At 36.6% G+C, this 19,571-nt stretch overlaps 1 protein-coding gene across 1 annotated transcript in view; it reads right to left on the reverse strand.

Annotated features, from left to right (window-relative positions):
- LOC129738458 (aldehyde dehydrogenase X, mitochondrial) overlaps positions 1-11,384 on the reverse strand; it is a 57,249-nt gene extending 45,865 nt beyond the window's left edge. The window contains exon 1 of the mRNA XM_055729664.1: positions 11,090-11,384. Within this exon, the coding sequence (XP_055585639.1) occupies positions 11,090-11,125 (36 nt within the window). The 5' untranslated portion in view covers positions 11,126-11,384. The remainder of the gene's footprint in view (positions 1-11,089) is intronic.
- Between the last annotated feature and the right edge of the window lie 8,187 nt (positions 11,385-19,571).

Raw genomic sequence — 19,571 nt, forward strand, 5'->3', positions numbered from 1 at the left:
TGTGCAACCATTGGAAAAAAAATCGGACAACATTAGGCACGAATTTACCTGTGCAACTTTTGGGCACAGACAAGCTGTTTTAAATGATTTCTTAAATTTTTATATAACTTTTTTCGAACACTTGAACTTTCGGATCTTGTTGACAAATCTTGTGTAAGTGCAATAGGTAAAAAAAAATCTAGTGAATCCGGTTGAAATTACATAAATACGGCATAAAAATTTAAATTATGTGCTTAGCTGTGCAACGATTCACTCAGAAAAATACTATTATGTATGCCATAAGATTCTCTTATGAAGTGGCGCCATAAGAAAAATTTATGAAATTCATAAGATTGTCTTATGACGCGAATGAATTCTGAAGATGAACGCCTACTTCAATGAGAGGTTGTTGCTTTTCATAAGAGACTCTTATGGAAACAGTAAATCACTTTCTAATAAGAAAAATTCTAGTTATTTCATGCTGAAAACATTCACTTTATTGTTCGCCAAATTTGTTTAAAACTAAATTCTTCATGGTCACCGTCAGCAGTGCATCAACAGACGGCTCCATCAAAGTTCTTTTTTTGCCGCATCTTAATCTTCGACCTTCCGTTTTTTGGCGATCAGCTTGCTGAAAAGTAAAGAAATAATGTATTTTTGTTTACTAATATATTAAACGTTCATACCAAAAACATCAAATCGGACTTACCATTCCGGAGATAGCAATAACATTTAACATTGAAGGAAAACTATAATAACTATGAACTGGCGATTGTTTCGTACTGTTAGATGATGAAAAAACTGTTCATTATTTTATCACAATGCCGTTTCTTCTATTTTTCATAAGAACATCGTATGAAAATTGAAAGAATTTCATAAGACTCTTATGAAACATTATTTTACACTCTAAAAAGCGGTTCATAAGATGCATCTTATGAAAATTATAATAAGAATTTGCCTGAGTGTTGGCACGAAAATAACAAATTACCCTATATACACTGATACATCGATTCACTCGATTCTGTGTGAAATTTTACTAATTTTTAGCTTATTTGAGTCAACACTTTTCCAGTTTCGGATAAGAGCAAATATTTTATCTGTTTAAAAAAAAATCGAAGAACAATAGTTCCGAAACTCTGTAAATGAAAACCTGGAAAAGTGCGTTATGAAAATATCAGTGAAAATGAATTTTAAAAAAAAGTCCAAACACCCTGGAATATTCAAAGTGATTCAATGCCAAACAAAATATTTGAACCTTTTTTAACAATAGTCAATATTATTAACCGTTTTTTAATTTTTAAAAATTATTTTTTTATATCTATGTTCTTCTTCTATCAATCTATATATATAAAAAGTAATTTCCGTTTGTTTGTTTGTTTGTTTGTTTGTTTGTTTGTTTGTTTGTTTGTTTGTTTGTTTGTTTGTTCGTTTGTATTTTTGTCTTCAATAGGCTCAGCCGCCTTAAGAGCTAGAGAGCTGAAATTTGGCATGGGTGCTCATTAAGACCAGGAATGATGGAAAATGTTTTTAGATTTTCGAAAAACCTCTTTTGAAGGGGATCGTCCATACAACACAAATGTTCTTTTAGCGATATTGACGTTATTATACAACGGATTGAGATGAAAATTTGCACAAGGGTGTTTTGAGGGGCGAACAATCAATTCTGGGTATCAAAGATAGGAACAGGGGTCGACCAAAGGGGTCGTCCATATTAACCTTTTAATTTTTTTGCAATATTGACGTTATTCTACATTGGATTGAGATGAAAATTTCCACATATGAGTTTTGAGGGACGCTCTATTGCTTTCAGGTTTCAAATTTTGAGTTAGAGGTCGGTGCATCTGGAAAATGCTTGGGAATTGACTTTCATACAAACTGTTCATGACATATTCCAAGTTGAAAGCGAAACGGAGTTCGTATGGGATCAGCTAGTTAATACATAAAAAGAATTTTTTTATGGATTTGTTTGTTTGTTTGTTTGTCCTCTATAGACTCAGCCGTCGCACTATGGGGTTTGAGGCGGCAAAAAGTCAAAAATTAACTTCATCGTAATTGTATTTGTCATACACCAGTTTGTAGCTTTATATTTAACTAAGATATCCTCAATTTTTCAGATCATTATCATAAGCACTTATCGTTTCACAGACATCAGACTTAGAAAATTTTGAAAAATATACTTTAGATCCAATAATAATCAAATCAATTTTTCTCCTCTAAATGAAATGCTATACCAACTTCCAATACATCGTTAGAAAGCTTATTTTCTAAGCTTCTTTTCGAAATATTTTTTATTTTTACACGGTTAACAAGAAAGTGTAAAAAATTAGTAATTTTATGATTTACTCAAAAGGTTTTTTGACTTTTGAACATAGCTAAAGGTCTAATAATTCGAATGCAGGAAAAAAAAGTTGCATATATTTGCATCCTTCAAAGTTATAATAAGAACAAAAAATGGGTAATTTTTAACCATTTTGGAAAAATAGTATGTTTTATGTTAAACATTATTGAGCAAACATTGTTCATTACGTGCAGGAAGATGATTGTAATTGATTGTGACCAAAAGTTACGATAGAATTTTGATATCTGTAGAAATAATTGAGATTTTTTAAAAACTACTTATTTCCCAAAAATTTTAAATTTTTTATACTGCTTTTTTTTGCGTGTACTCTGTAGTTCTTTGTACAAAACTGAATAATATTGAACAAAAATACCCTGAGTGATTTTGCTTTAATCTCTCAAATATTTTATGTGAACACAGAACTTAAAAATATGCGAGCGTTTCCGAAATAAGTTTATTTGAACAATTATTGTTTCAAAACTACACTATGCATTTTTACGAGGTAATGTTCCAATTTTATTGTCCTTTCTGAGCACACATGTAAAACCAAAGCCGAAAATAGTTTATATTGGGTTTTTAATGTAAACAACTCATTTCATCTTCAAAAAAGTTCATAAATAGCAAAAATATACTTTTTGCCGCCTCATTGTATGGGGCTGTCCCATAGTGCGTCGTAAGAGCTAGAGAGCTGAAATTTGGCATGGATGCTCATTAGGACCAGTAATGATGAAAAAAGTTTTCAGATTTTCGGATGACCCCTTCTGAAGGGGGTATTCCATACAAGGCAAATAATGTTTTCATAATATTGACGTTATTTTTCGTCGGATCGTGATTAAAATTTGCACATGGCGGTTTTGAGAGATAAGAAGTTGATTTCGTGTATTGAATTTGCGGTCAGGGGTCAGCAAAAGGGGTTGTCCATATTAACTATTTCCTGTTATTTGTTTGCGATATTGACGTTTTTATGCAATCGATTGGTTTGTAAATTTGCACACATGAGTTTCGAAGGAAGGGCAATCGATCTCAAATATTAAAGTTTATAAAGACAGCACCTAAGGGAATTTAATTTTTTGGCAATAATATCCCGTTTTCTTGCAACGATCGAGTCGAAATTGATACAAGGGAGTTGGGACGGTCAATTTATTTCTGATTTCAATATTTGAATCGAATGGCAAGAATGGGAGTCTTCCATATTAACTGTTATATTTGTTTTTGCAATAGTTATGTGAGTTTGTATCGCATCGAGACGAAAATTCATAAATTTAAACGACAGAAAAGGAGATTTTCCATATTACGTGTTTTTATTGGCTGTTCTCGTTGATGTTTTTCGGTGAATTTGAAAACAAATAAAAACAATTCTTTTGACGTTTCGGCCTACTATCTTCAGCCATCCTCAGAAAACTATATTATAAACAGAAACTTAAATTTATACAAAAAATTCGTCATAATATTACATCACAATATCACTGCACTTTTGCACTTACGATTTGTATCGCCGCGTGCTTCCTGAACGGCTGTCTTACTTGATTTGAGTCCAGTTCTAGCAGCTGGCGTCTATCGTTCCCGGTGTCGTCGTGATGTTGGTTGTCGTCGTCGTGTTCGGTGACGTCGTTTTTGAATCCGTCTTTTTAGTTGCGAAATGTGGCGTCTCTCTTAATTTTTTAATCATAGAGCTATATATTTTAGAAATTTTAATCGAATCTTGCTTGATGTTTACTGTTTTTCCTTTTTTGAGTTTTATGTGTAATGTTTCAGCTGTTTTTCGTTTTCCTTCTTGGTTTACTCTTTCTAAAATATATGCTTTGTCGAAATTAAACTTATGGTTTTGTTCTATGGCATGTTGTGTCAGTCCTGTGGCTCTGGTGTTTTGTTTGAGACTCGTTTTATGATCTTAATCCTTTTTTCAGAGTTTGAGATGTTTGTCCACAGTATTCTTTTCTGCATTCACAAAGAATTGAATATACCACATTTGTCTGTTTTAATTTTGGAATTTGGTCTTTCGTTTTTGTAAATAAACAGGTTTTAATTTTGTTGATTGGTCTCGAGGATGCAATTATGCCATGATTTTTTCGCACTCTACTAACTTTTTTGCTCAATCCAGGAATGTCCCAGGGAGAACCTCCGAGAACACAACGAAGTAATCATCACCAAGGCGAACAAAGGAACTAAAACCGTCGTGATGCTAGCTAGCCAGTACAGTGAAAAAATGACCGCTATGGTAAGTGACACAACAACGTACACTCCCCTAACCACAGATCCAACAGAAAAGATACTCAAACGCATCAACACTTGGACTCGTGGCACGAAAATAAATACATCTCCACTTAGACGAAAAACAAATTAAAATTGTTCAACTGCCCTCCACCGAGGATTTACGGTCTTCCTAAAATTCATAAAGAAGACCGCCCGCTTCATCAGGTGTGAGGTCATGAACCCATTGGTGATTGTGAATTTCGAAAGGTTACTTGAGCAAAATCTTCAAACTAGATTTATGTCTATATACCATGTCCTCATGTCAATACAGGTAAACCCTTCTTCGTATTCTCCAACTCGTGTTTGTAGCCCAGACTACGATCATTCTTCTGTCCAGTTTGATTTGTCTATGCAGCAGGAAATTCGTGGAATCCCGGTATCGCATCGCTCTCTTCTGATTCCAAGAATTTTCGAAGCTAAATATAGACACGTCGATGCTGATAAAATGTACTTTACCGATGGATCACTTATAGAGGAATCAACAGGATTTGGAGTGTTCAACGAAATCTTCAGCGCCTCTTACAGTCTTCAGTCACCATGTTCTGTGTACATCGCAGAGTTAGCTGCTATTTACTGCGCTCTGGATAGTATCGCCACACGACCTGTTGAACACTTTTATATTATAACTGACAGTCTCAGCTCCGTTGAAGCAATCCGTTCAATAAGACCAGGAAAATACACGCCGTACTTCCTCGAGAAGATACGCGATACGTTGACTACTTTATCAAGACGTTGCTTTACCATCACCTTCGTCTGGGTCCCCTCACATTGCTCAATATTAGGCAATGAGAGGGCAGATTCCCTTGCAAAGGTGGGTGCGATGGAAGGCAACATTTATCAGCGTGAAATCGTTTTTAACGAATTCTACTTCTTGGCTCGAAGAAACTCTCTTGTCAACTGGCAGCGCAAATGGTACGAGGATGAGAAGGGTCGGTGGCTCCACTCGATTATCCCAAAGGTAAGCCTTAAACCCTGGTTTAATAGATTGGACTTGAGTCGGGATTTTATTCGTTTATTTTCCCGTCTCATGTCCAATCATTATTCCTTGAATGCGGTACTCTATCGTATAAATATTGCTGCCAGCAATTTATGCGGTTGTGGCCTAGGTTACCATGACATAGAGCATATTGTTTGGTCTTGTGAGGACCATCTTGTCGCTAGAACGAATTTCATAGACTCCCTTCGGGCCCGAGGAAAACCACCCGACGTTCCAGTGAGGGATGTGTTAGCTGTGTTGGACTTGGACTACATGTTCGAAATATACCTTTTCCTAAAAGCTATTGAACTCCGTCTATAATTCTTTTTATTTTCATATTTCCCTTTCTATTTCTTATTCTCTTCAATTCAAAAAGTGTTAAAAAAGTGATCTAGACCTAAGCAAACAATTGTAAAAAACAAAACGAGTTTGGCTCCTTAAAGCCTCAAGGTATGAGCCGTTTCAAATAAACGAATTACAAAAAAAAGACCGCCCGCTTCGACCCGTAGTGTCGACAGTGGGGTCAGCTTACGTCCCGAATGGCTCAGTTTCTTGCCAACGTGCTACAAAACGTCGTCGGCAAAACGAAACACCACGTGCGTAGTAGCTTCGACTTCGCGTCGGAGATCACCAATGTTCGGGTCCCTTATGGTTGCATTATTTACTCGCTGGACGTCGTGTCGCTATACACGAACGTACCAGTTCAAAATGTGTACGATATAATAGAACAAAAGTGGCGGGAAATTAGCGATTACACGCCGATACCGTGGACTGAATTCAAACGCGCCTTCACACAATACTTGGAGCGTCGTTTTTTCAGTACACACAAAATTTTCGAGGCTCCACTTAGCAAAAATATTGGGTTACTTTCGATTAGCAATAAGGGTTGTTTTACTTACGCGATAGCAAAATTGTTATTTTGCTTGATTTTGGTAAAAACGCAGCCTAGTTAGCCGCTTCGTTCGAAAAGCAGCCGCCGTCTTCGAGAAAAAAAAGTTCGACGCGAATCAGTGCGTTGAGTAAATTAGATGCTGGCGGAACCTGCGGAGACTGGGGCTGACAATAACGACGGAATGGAAGCCCGGTCAACATTGCTGCATGTGATGGACAATTGGATGCGGAAATGGTGGATAAATTCACATCGGGAGCGGACAGGTAAGAGCAAATTTGGCCAATGGAAAGTCCGGTTTTGAATTTGAAAAATTCTTTGTTTTCTTTCTACAGGTTGCTGCTGCCGGCGATAACAGACAGCATTGCCATCAGGATGATCGACAAGAAGGAAGCCAATCTGGACGCATCGGTTTTCCGCTTGGCGGATAGTCAGCTACCGCGGTCAAGTGCGGTTTTGTTTTTTAGTGAAGAAAGTGTTAATTGAAATTAAAAAAAAGGTGTCAAATAAATTAAGTGAAAAAATTTGGTATTCTATTTTATAAACAGATATTTCCCCTGAATTTCCTGGAAAAATGGAAATTTCAAACCCAATAGGATCTTTTCTACCGGTTTTTGCTAAAAAAGTGAGCAAAAATTGCGGCGGCTAAATTTTTCTCTCGTTTGCTAAAATTCGAGTTAAAAAAATTTGCTAAAATGATTGCTATGTTTCTAGCTGGTCAAATTTGAGCAAAATTTTGCTAATTTCAGGCCTCGAAAATTTTGTGTGTACAATGGTAAAATCTTCAAGCAAACTTTTGGCACACCGATGGGCTCTCCTCTATCCCTGGTAGTAGCGTCTCTCTTGATGGAACAACTTGAAGAAACCGCCATCCAACGCCTACGAGATAAAGGTATCAACCTCGTGATGTATAAACGCTACGTCGATGACTGTTTGATAGTAGGTTATGAAAACGACATAGATTGCGTGCTAGCCGAATTTAACAATCAATGCCCAAGCATAAAATTTACGCTGGAAAAAGAAACTGAAAACTCGTTGCGTTTCTTGGATCTCAAACTTTCTAGGTGCCAGGGGAAAATTGAGAAAAAAATGGAACACATAACAAGAAAACGGAAGATATTTGGATTACTATTCAGAAAGTCCATATATACACAAAAAGAACACAGCGATTGCATTGATTGGCCGGACACTGAAATTTAGCGACGTTGAAAAACGTGAAATGAGCATCAATAAAGTTAGTAAAAAACCAATAATTACCCAGATGAATTTATGAAATATATATTAAAAAAGAGGTAGATGCTATTTACAATTCGCTAAGCAACAGCACTACAAAAAATTTAGGAAAATACGTCTCACTAACATACATTCTTGGATTGAGCGAAAAAGTTAGTAGAGTGCGAAAAAATCATGGCATAATTGCATCCTCGAGACCAATCAACAAAATTAAAACCTGTTTATTTACAAAAACGAAAGACCAAATTCCAAAACCTTAGGCATAAAGTTGTTCTTTTATCCCTTTCTCATTTTTCCTAAACTATCTATTGACTACTAGGACGTGGCCGGCGCCGTTATTGATGTTTAAAGAGAGAGCATCAGTTTTGTGCATTGTGAATGTGTAGCCAATCCCAGGTTCCGTTTATTTGACCTTTGAACAAAATTGATGGCCTCGGTCAATCACGGAGTAGCAACCATTGGCGATGTGGAACTTGTTCTACTGAGCCACTCCTGCGATCTTGGAATCCGAAATGTATTGTTTGTATTTAAACAAAATTTAGAAATCAATCACAGAGTATACTACAATACTTTTAAATTCTTCATCAAGACTTTTTAAGGTGCATTTCGGGTTCATTGATTCAAGGTGGATGTGAGTAGTCAATCAAGCTAAGCTAAGCTAAGCTAAGCTAAGCTAAGCTAAAAACGAAAGACCAAATTCCAAAATTAAAGAAGACAAATGTGGTATATTCAATTCCTTGTGAATGCGGAAAAGAATACATCTCAAACTCTGGAAAAATGATTAAAATCATAAAACGAGTCTGAAACAAAACACCAGAGCCACAGGACTGACACAACATGCCATAGAACAAAACCATAAGTTTAATTTCGACAAAGCATATATTTTAGAAAAAGTAAACCAAGAAGGAAAACGAAAAACAGCTGAAACACTACACATAAAACTCAAAAAAGGAAAAACAGTAAACATCAAGCAAGATTCGATTGAAATTTCTAAAATATATAGCTCTATGATTAAAAAATTAAGAGAGACGCCACAATTCTCAACTAAAAAGACGGATTCAAAAACGACGTCACCGAACACGACGACGACAACCAACATCACGACGACACCCGGAACGATAGACGCCAGCTGCTAGAACTGGACTCAAATCAAGTAAGACAGCCGTTCAGGAAGCACGCGGCGATACAAATCGTAAGTGCAAAAGTGCAGTGATATTGTGAAGAATTTTTTGTATTAATTGAAGTTTTTGTTTATAATATAGTTTTCTGAGGATGGCGGAAGGTAGTAGGCCGAAACGTCAAAAGAATTGTTTTTATTTGATTTCAAAATCACCGAATAGCATCAACGAAAATAGCCAATAAGAATCAGCGGTGATCAAAGCTCGTTAACATATTACGTGTTCAGCATTTTTGCAAGTATTGCCAATGCATTCGGAAATACATCTGGAACATGCCTGGCAATTGACATTCATTCCAACTGTTCATCAAAATTAGAATATGTAATTTGAAAGCGAAACGGAGTTCGCATGGGATCAGCTAGTCTTCTTAATAAAACATACCCAAGTAACATTTCAAGTTTTATTGCAGGCTACTAGACCAAGTTTGGGTTTTATTAGAGGCTTAAAGAGTCTTACAAATCAATCGGTGTTGCTTGGGATAAAGTGCACTTTTAGGAAAAGATCCCAAAAATGATTGATTTTTTTTAATAAACTCAGATTTTGAGAATAGTTCGAGTTGTCCTATGGTATAATAAGTATTATTTTGAAAGATGTATCAAAAGGTATAATTTTCTTTGTGATTTCAATTTCCGATGATAATAATTCTCAAAAATGTGAGTGCATTTATAGGAATTTATAGTACTGTATTCAACAACTCGATTTGACTTATGCCATAGAAAAACTTATTTGATTTTGATAAACGCACATATTCATGCTATTCACGCTATTTTAATTGTTGGTGATTTTTCAAGAGAAAAAACAGTAAAGATTTCGTTTTGGCTTTAAAATCCTGTAATCTTCTTTCTGATATATAAAAATGGATACGTTTCTTTGTAACACTATCATGTATAAACGGACGGTTGAAACGAAGTGAAATTCGGTATCCGAGGGTTTTTCGGGTCAGAGATGGTTTGCATAATAGTTTCAAGAATCTCATTTTTAAAGGAAGAGGGGACCAAACTCGAACAATTTAAAGATGATTTCCATAAAAATTAGCACACGAGCACAAAGAAGTTAAAGACATGTAGATGAAGTTATAATTTTTCTTATGATTTTTTAAAGTAAAAGGTAAAACGAAGTATGCTGGGTCAGCTAGTCCGGTATAATATTTGAATTCAAGATAGTTCAAATATTTACCGAAAAGGAAATAACAACAACAAAATTTCAATTTTTTCTTCGAAGTCAGAATTCGACCCGTTTTTTTAAAGAAAGTTGATAATCGATCAAAAACCTTCAATTTCGATGTATAAGATAAATGATTTAGTGTTGCTAGAGAAATTAACAATTTTGATAAATGTTCGATTTTTTTTTTTTTGATAAATCCGACACGTTCCACGCCGAATCTTCCTACCACAGGAAATGGTGTAATGATATTACATCGAAAAACTTCGGTCCCGAGTTCATTATTTTCACTCCAGAAAGCGCACGTTTTACATCGTTTTCGTGGTGCCAAAAAGGGTCGGTTGTACCATTGCCACAGACAAATGGACCCAACAAATATTTTAGTAATTATGAAAGTAGGATTTCCAAACAGTAATAGTAAGAAGTTATCTACCATTTATGCCCCGTAACCGGGGTCCAACCAGCCGTTTGGATGAAAAATGAGAGCATTCCACCCATCAAAAGTGGTGTTGCGTCCCAGAGGTTTTCATGTGATTTCCCATCCACCATCCATATGTCTGAAGGATGCTTAACTTTTCACATTATGACGATTTGGACCCAACCAGCAGCTGCTCGTGAACTCACGTCACCGGTTGCAAATTACCCCACAGAGGTCATTGTGGTCAGGTAATTTGTATCACTCCGGGATGAGGCAGAACTTTCACTATGTAGATGCCCTCGAAGGCGTTTCCTTAGTTTATCCAGTTTGATCGTTGTTTCGTAATTTCTCATCAAATATTTGCAATATCTGGCGTTTTTACTTTTTTCTGGGCCTGGGCCTAAGTGTAACTGAACTACCGTTAGGTCTGGGAGTGTTAAGAAAACGAAATTTTATTCCTGGGTACTTACGGAGCTTCTAAATTTAAAAAGTAATTTTATCGAAATGCTTTCGCCCTTTGCTAAAATCGATACCGAAATGTGAATGTGCGATACACCCAAGGCCAAGGTCAACGGTCTCCGCCGCCATTGGCATTGGCCAATTAACCCACAGTCGGCTCGTTTTTGGCTTTCGCTTTCATTCACCCCTAGCGAGGAAAACTTACCTTAGTGTATTTGATTTCCTGACTGGGATTCGCCATCTCTGCTTCCAAAGTTGATAGCACAACAGACACACCTTTCACTTGAGTTGCACTTTAAAAGGGCGTGGAAAAAAGAGCAACACGTCTTAAATCGTCAACAAAATAAAACCGTCCAAAAATGTACGACCAGACCGGGACCAGCACCGACAATGTACTGGCTAGCTGGGTTTGATATTTTTAGCCAAAACTGCGTGCCCTAAACGACGACGGTTCCTGAACCGGCGGATTTGATATGCGAGATGATAAATACAGAAACGTTCAATCACTGACTGGGCAATAAGGGATCATCCTTAAATGGGAACAGTGTTTATTCAAATATTTGAATAGATTTTAAAAGAAATATGTTTTCGCACTTAAATTTGTTCATCGATGTAAATTATTTTTTTTCAATGATCTGTGGCGTAATTTATGGTAGAAATGCTAGCAATTTTGTTATCAAATCTGGCCCGGTCGGCCAAAAACCTTTCCAAATTAGCCGGTCTGTTACTGGGTGTGATAGTGTTGGTGTGAGACAGAAGAGCGACTTATTACTTATAATGGTGACAGATTAGATAAAAGTAATAATTATTGTAATCGACAAAATCGTATAATTTGAAAGCAGTTCCAAAACGTAAACCTGGCAAACAATTACTGATACGGATAAGCGACATCTGTTAAAAATATCGCATCATGTTGCAGGAAATTAAATTCATGAAAAATGAATAAAATAAAATAAAAAGCTTGAAGCATTCTGACTTTTAAAATAAATATCTATACATTTTATTTTTTTATACATCGCAAGTACACACTTGCGGAACATAAACCAAAGGCGTCGTGGCTCATTATGCAGACTCCCGATAAAGAAAAAGGATTTTTTGCTTCGCGATAAGTAGATAGGTAGTAACTTTTTGCAAATTTAAATGTTTCATCCTTGGGGATGAAAATTACATGCTACACATAAGAACAGTTAGAAATTACAGTCATAGTAGGGAACGGTGAATAACTCCCTTGAGCTGCCAACATATTTCAAAAACTTAATAAATTTGTCAACATTGTTTTCGCATGACAAAAGTTATTGCCGCTTCGAAGCAAGAACAATTTTAGAATGGATGTTTTATTTCCTACTTCTGTAAAGGGACATTTCAAACGCCTCCGTTCATTTTCTTCAACGTTTCTCGGTTCATTACCGCGTTTGAATTTAAACCGTGTGGTTTGTTATGATTTTCCATAGAAGCGACATCACGCATACCTACAAATATAACGTATATCCGCAATGTTTTGCTATTTTGTTTTGATACGGTTTTGAAGCAGCAGCAATGTGGTCGATCAAGGAGATAATCTGAAAACATAACGAAAAGCGCATGCCCACGTTGAGCTTGCTCAAAATTTCTTCCTAGTACCCTGAACATTGCATGCAAACAAGTGTACAAGTTTCATTGGAGCGTACAGTCAGGATCTGAATTGTACGTAGTTTTCGATACATATCGATTGAATGTAGGTTCTAAATAACGCTTTCAACTTAACAAACTGATTGGTGCTGCAAATGCGCGGCAGATGTTTGATCGGAAGCTAGCCTAACTGATTATTTTGGCATGATATTTTTTCAATGTTGTGACTTTTACCTGTGCTTTTACAAGACACCGAACTGTTGTAGTTAAATTTCACTTGAGACGGGAGTGTAGGGTTGTGCATTTAATATATACAATTTGTTAACACCTGATTATTTATAGATCTTGCGCCACGAGTTTTAGTAGGAGACAAAGAGAAGGGCAACACTCTATATCGGATGCGTAGATTTGGATAAGCGTGAGTGAAAGGAGAACGAAAGCGTCTATCGGGCTGAACAGTGCGCGAACGGAACGGCCGGGATATATTTTGACGGTAGTGGTATTAAACGAACATGAGGACCCTACAGGGAGGTCTTTTGTGCACAAGTGCGCTCCTAAGTGTATTCATAGACGAATCAACTTCCCTCAGTAACAGCCTCAACTCTTCTCAAACAACTCAAGACCAGAAACCTTCTCAAAACCCTCAAGATCTGACCTTTCACCTTCACCTTCTCGCAACATGTCCTGCCCAGTGTTTCCAGCCAGCATTCACAACCTTCTGGATACTGGGTTCGCCGTAGAGTCGCGCGAGCTCGTGGTTCATCCTTCGCCTCCACACTCCGTTCTCCTGTATGCCACCAAAGATGGTTCTTAACACTCGTCGCTCGAATACTTCGAGTGTACGCAGGTCCTCCTCGAGCAATATCCATGTCTCGTGCCCGTAGAGAACAACCGGTCTGATGAGCGTCATATACAGGTTACACTTCGTGCGAGAGCTAAGTCTTCTCGATCGCAGTTGCTTGTGGAGTCCATAGTATGCATGACTTCCGCTGTCCATTTGCTGCCGGAGGGTCAGGGTCTTGACCCTGAGAAACGCGTATCGAACCGAGACACCTCACTGACAACTTTCCTGCTCGTATTGACATGGAGTCCCCGTTTTGCGCAACTTCTCGTTTTGCAAATCGTTTCAAGGAATTTTCTCACAAATCGGGTTCTACGACCCCCAAAACGTGTGTCGAACCCAAACCTAACACTATTTGCGTCTGGCACCTGGAACCCAGATGCGCCACCAGATGTACCATTCTAAAGTTGGCGAAAGAGGAAAAGGAAAAAGGTGCGATGTATAAGTGTAAGAGGACGGTCTCCCCCCCTTTTTGTTGTGTCATAGGGTGAACCCAAAGGACAGATCAGGTAGGGGAAAAGTTCATATAACGCCCCATGTGGCTAATACGCGCCACCCTTGTTTTGAAGAATCTGAAGCATTTTAAGCCTGCAAAATATTACCAATTTGTTCTAAATGCTGTGATTGGTCATGGCAAGTATGAATTTTTCCTTAAAATGCTCCTGTGTCGTGAAAATTTCACAATTTAGCTTTTTCTTCATTTCGATCTAAATTTTAAAACACTTTCAATAAAGTGTCACCAAGCAGAGAAAAACGAATAAGACAATATTTTCTGACACATCGATAGAGGAGAATCTAAACTACGATTTAATGCTAAAAAATTATACCGAACTCGCTATGGTATGCTTTTTATGGGTATGTTTTATCACGGCCCATGTGCTCGTTATAACGCGCCAATCGTAGTAGGCTGAAAATAGCATTAATTTTTCAAAAAAGCCAATTTTCATTGAAAATGAACAAAAAGTCTAAAACCTTATTTTGAGCGTTAATTCAGCCCAAAAATCTACTTTAATTTTTTTTTAAATTTTGATTAGTCCATTTTGATTTTATTTTCATTCAAAGTGTCTGTAAGTATTGGTGTGTTTTCGGTCTTCGGCTGCTTTCGGGTGTGTTCGGCTGCTAGGCGCGTATTGAATACACGGCGGCGCGTATTTGCAACACAGTTTTGTTCTGTGGCTTTGAATAAGGTTTTTAAAAATCAAGTTTTTGAAGCAACTACAGCAATTTGAGTAATAAAAAATCATAGGCATTTGTAGAAAACAATTTTCTTTAACGATTGCACCAATTTTTAACACAATTTGTACGTGGAATGCATAGAAAATCAGCGATTCGCTTAGGTGGCGCATAATAGGGCATGTTCCCCTATACGAAGGCCATGGTGGTTTTAGTGCAAGAACACCCGGCTGTTATGGTTTGAAATAAAATTTCCATTTCGAAAAAATACCCAGATGCACGAATATTTCCGCGCAGATTTCGCAAGGATTTGTCGACAGCCTCTAAAGCGTTTGGTGGTAGTTTTCTCTTAGCCGTAGATCTGCAATCGTCGGGTTCACAGACACGTTTCCACTCTGGGCCACAAAGTGGTAGAACTCGTGGTCGCCTCTGGCCATAATTCCCATCTGAACCTGCAACTACGCTACATCCGTGATGGGAACCATACACATACACACCGCTCCACAGCAATAGTCGTTATCTTTCTATTCAGCAAATTCTCCCTCCCTACTGTCACGATTTGCGACGAGACAAGACTGTAGGATATAAGATGATGTAATAAAATAAATTAATCTCATTAAGTTCTGTTGAAAAAATATGTCTCATGTATCAAAATAAACAATCACAGTTTTGTTCCAGTGTATTGCGTCTGCGTAACGGTTTCATGGAAGAGAAAGCTTCCTTTAGACGCGCTTGGTAATATGAGAGAATACTCCAATACACTGTCGATACAAATTAGTTCGTTCTTACGTTCTCGGCTTGGAACTGGAACCACAGATGAACAGATGTACAAGCTCGAACAAAAAATCTTCAAAAACTTGTGTAAAATTTCCAGTGCTCTATTTTAAACAAGCCGTTAAAAAATGACGAAAAACAGTGCCATCTATTGCTAAATTTGTAACTTTTGAACGGCACAATAGATGGCACTGTATCTAGATAGCTCTTTTAAATGTAACAATTTTTCGAAAGGACGCAATAGTATTTGAATTCAAAAATCAATAAATTTAAATACAATACGACGAATTATTCTACACATTTTGATTAACCACGAATAAAACAAACAGATAACAACCTTGAATTTTAATATTCCAGAAACCAGTGCAAAATTTCAAATGGTATCATTTGAACAAGCCGAATAAACTTTTAAAGTTCCTCATTCTTGGAAGAGTACAATCGTATATGGTCTGAAAAATTAATAAATTAACATCGTAGCAGAATGGACGGCTTCAATATATTCACAACAAGGTAAATTTGCCTGGTTCATTTTACCTTCATTATTTTTTAGTAAAAAAGACTAACTAAGAAATTCGGACAAGCCAGACGAACCAGTTGTTTTATCCAGTTGAGTTTAAAATTAACAATCTCATGAAACAATATAGATTCTAGGCTTTTCTGAGCGAGCATTTTCTTGTATCATATCTTTTTCTATTGAGTGTTTAATGTTAGTTTGAAGCAATTAGAAAAAAGCTTAAAGCTATAAATTTTCATGACGCAAATAATAAATGTGTTGCGAATCTTTATCATCAATTTGCTCAAAACTCGTAAAATAGAAATTCGACATTTTCATAACTGACTAATAGTTTGTTATTTTGTTTTGTTTACATTTCACTTTCTTCTTGACAGTTTTCTCTGGTGTCCTTGGAGACATCTGGTGGCTCAATCAAAACACATAAAATTGATTGAAAACGGTCGTTGGAACTTTACACACGTTTCAAGGCTTAGCTTGTACATCAGTTCATCAGTGCTGGAACTTTGGAACCAAAAAAGAGATAACTTAACGAACCGAAAGAGAGTAACCTGGTTGATCGGAAAACCACGGTGGATTTGATGACAGGTTCAGTTTTGAGAGTAACGTTGATATGACGAGTTGGTTTTCATCGTCGCGGAATGGAAGGCGAAACAGATTCTACCATCGAAAAATACGACAAGCTTCACCAACTCAATGCCCACATTCCGCCTCTTGTCACCATTCGAGACGTTGACGTAGCGCCTCTCCTCGTGACGTGAAGCCCACCTAACTTCATTCCACAGACTCTCGATCCGATTCGAGACTGTGGTAGAAGGATATTGGAAATAAAAATTAATATAAAAATGTTTCGAAATAAATAATTTTCTTAAAAATAAATTATTGAAATGAATCATTCTAGTTTTATGAGTTGCACTTGAAGTTTAAATGTAGGAGTAGTGACGCGTATAGGCTCTCGTAAAAATGCTTTGCATGTGGAAGTGTTCAGGAAGATCGTTAATTCGAAATTTTAACCAATACTCTGAAGAGTATGAAACGAACTTGGAGAAGCCGAATGCTCCTCAGTTTTGAAACGAACTTTACCAGAACAAGACGCGATTTAGTCCGATTAGGGAATCGGTTGTGGTTTTTGTTAGATGAGGTTGCCTAGCTTACATGGCTACGACAATGGCGCATCATATGCTCCCTTAGAATGGTCATGAAAAAATTCAATGAGTGGTTTTGAAAGAAACGTGCGTGTGATTTGTTTAATCCGTAATTGATTGGTGTTACATGAGTTAACATTAGTGCAAACAGACTCTATGCGACATGGTGCCGTTGTAAAATTGCTGCAAAAAAAAGGCTCGTGCTTTGAGTCGCGGTGGAATGGAAAACGATAAGATAAATGTACATGTATGCTGTACGGAAGGACACAGCTACATTTTAGAAATTTTATTTCGTGAATGTATGGAGGACACAAAGTGTAATGTCTTTAACTTTAGCTGAATGGAAGGAATCAGCTAAGTAAAATAAAAATGCTGAACGGAAGGACTCAGCTTGATTGTGAAATATTGTTTGGTAAATGTGTGGCAGGACACATTGAAAAATAATAATTGTAAATGCTGAACGGAAGGACTCAGCAATATGTAAAAAAAAATGTGTGGCAGAACACATAGTAAAATAAATCAATTTGCTGAACGGAAGGACTCAGCTTGATTGTGAAATGTTGTTTGGTAAAAGTGTGGCAGTACACATTAAAAATATTTGAAATGCTGAACCGAAGGACTCAGCGAAATGTAAAAAAAATGTGTGGCAGTACACATGGTACAGTTCATAATTTTTGCTGAACGGAAGGACTCAGCAAAGTTCTGGTGCAAATCTTTATTAAATAAATGTGTGGCAGGACACATTAAATAATGCTAAACATGTGTGAAATTTGCTTAACAGAAGGACTCAGCTAAGTATTTGTTCCAATACTAATGAAAAGAGTATATGTAAAGCAAAACACATGAGAAAATCCGATTGTCATCGGTGTTATGTATGCAGTCTTCAGCAATCGGAACGATAGTGTGATAGTGTGAGTGGAAACGTACTGTGTGAGAAACGAGGTTGTTCTCGCCAAAACGGTTGATGAACAATTCAGTGAATCTTTAGATGTAATAGATTTGATTTGAAACTGTGGCAAAACACATGGTAAAGTTAGTATTTTCGCTGAACGAAAGGATCTAGCTAATCTTCTGCGGAAAATAACTTTAATAAGAATGACTAGGTATGGAAATTTTATCAGTTGATGTTTATTGAATGGTAATTTTAAATGGTAAATAAGCAGTCGTGGGGAAGAGCAATTTAAATCTAAGCCCTAGCGAAGGCACCAAAACCTGGTTTGCTCAATTCTTCGTGTAGCAACAAGCAGTAAAGTTTGAGACAGCAGCATGACTTTTATAAAAAATAACAGAGTGATGTGTAAGAAGAACAGGTTTAAAATGTTCTGAAAAGTTTGTATTTCCAAGTATTGGTAATATGTATCATGATAATTTCCGTAAATGTTCAATGATTATAACTATTTATAAAATTGCTTACAAAATGAATTATATTTGAATGGAAGAAAATAAATTTGTAGACCGTTATTACGCTGAAGGTTGAGGAAATTCGAAGAGAGTGTGGTAAAAAGCTGATTTATGAAAAAAATTAAAGTATTGTGTAAAAAAAAAGAATCTTATCGAAATGAATTACCAAGTTTTAAGCATTGCATTTGACGTTTTATTGTGCAGTAAAACACTTCTAGAGAATATGGTGCATGTGTTAGTGAACTGGAAGCACGTTGACATTTTTTTTTTTTAAATATGTCTTTATTTGTATCAATTCATCATTACATTTATATTACATTTTTTCATTAAATTAGGTGTTCAGCTCAATAATGAACTGTTCAGAGCCCTGTAGTTAACTAGATATTAAAAATTTATTTGTAAGAATTAAATTTGCTTAGCGCAATTAAGTACTTAATGTAGGAGAACATCCTGTAATGGCAAAAATATTTTAAACTTAAAACTAAACACTATCCTAAAATTAAACTAGTTATAAAGAGAACGAATCTCTGCGATGGAAGACTGCATCGATTTGCCTCTGAAGTTGGAGATGATTTTGTTGGCCATCTCTTCGATCGATTCAATGCCCGCAATCCGATGAAGATCTTCGGTGCTGTGCCAAGGTGGAAGCCGCAAAATCATTTTCAGAACCTTGTTCTGAATCCTCTGGATGGCCTTCTTCCTCGTCGCGCAGCAGCTAGACCAAATCGGAACTGCATACATTATCGCTGGTCGGAATACCTGTTTGTAGATTAACATCTTATTTCGCAGACACAACCTGGATTTCCTGTTGATGAGAGAATAAAGAGATTTAGTATATTTATTACACTTAGATTGAATATCTTCAATGTGATTTTTAAAAGTAAGATTCCGATCAAGTGTAAGTCCCAAGTACTTCACGTGATCAGACCATTCTAATGAAACCCCATTAAAAGTTATGGAATGATTTTCATTAGGTTTTAAAAATTGAGCTCTTGGCTTATGGGGAAATAAAATAAGTTGAGTTTTGGAAGCGTTAGGAGAAATTTTCCACATTTTCAAGTAATTCAAAAAGGAATTTAAATTTTGTTGCAATCTACTGCGTACCACCCGTAAATTTCGACCATTGGCTGAAAGCAAAGTATCATCAGCAAATAATCTTCTACCTTTTCCTTCTGGTACATCAGGAAGATCAGAAGTAAAAATATTGTATAAGATTGGCCCAAGTATACTACCC

Source organism: Uranotaenia lowii, chromosome 1, assembly GCF_029784155.1.
Source record: "Uranotaenia lowii strain MFRU-FL chromosome 1, ASM2978415v1, whole genome shotgun sequence".
NCBI classification, from domain to species: domain Eukaryota; kingdom Metazoa; phylum Arthropoda; class Insecta; order Diptera; family Culicidae; genus Uranotaenia; species Uranotaenia lowii.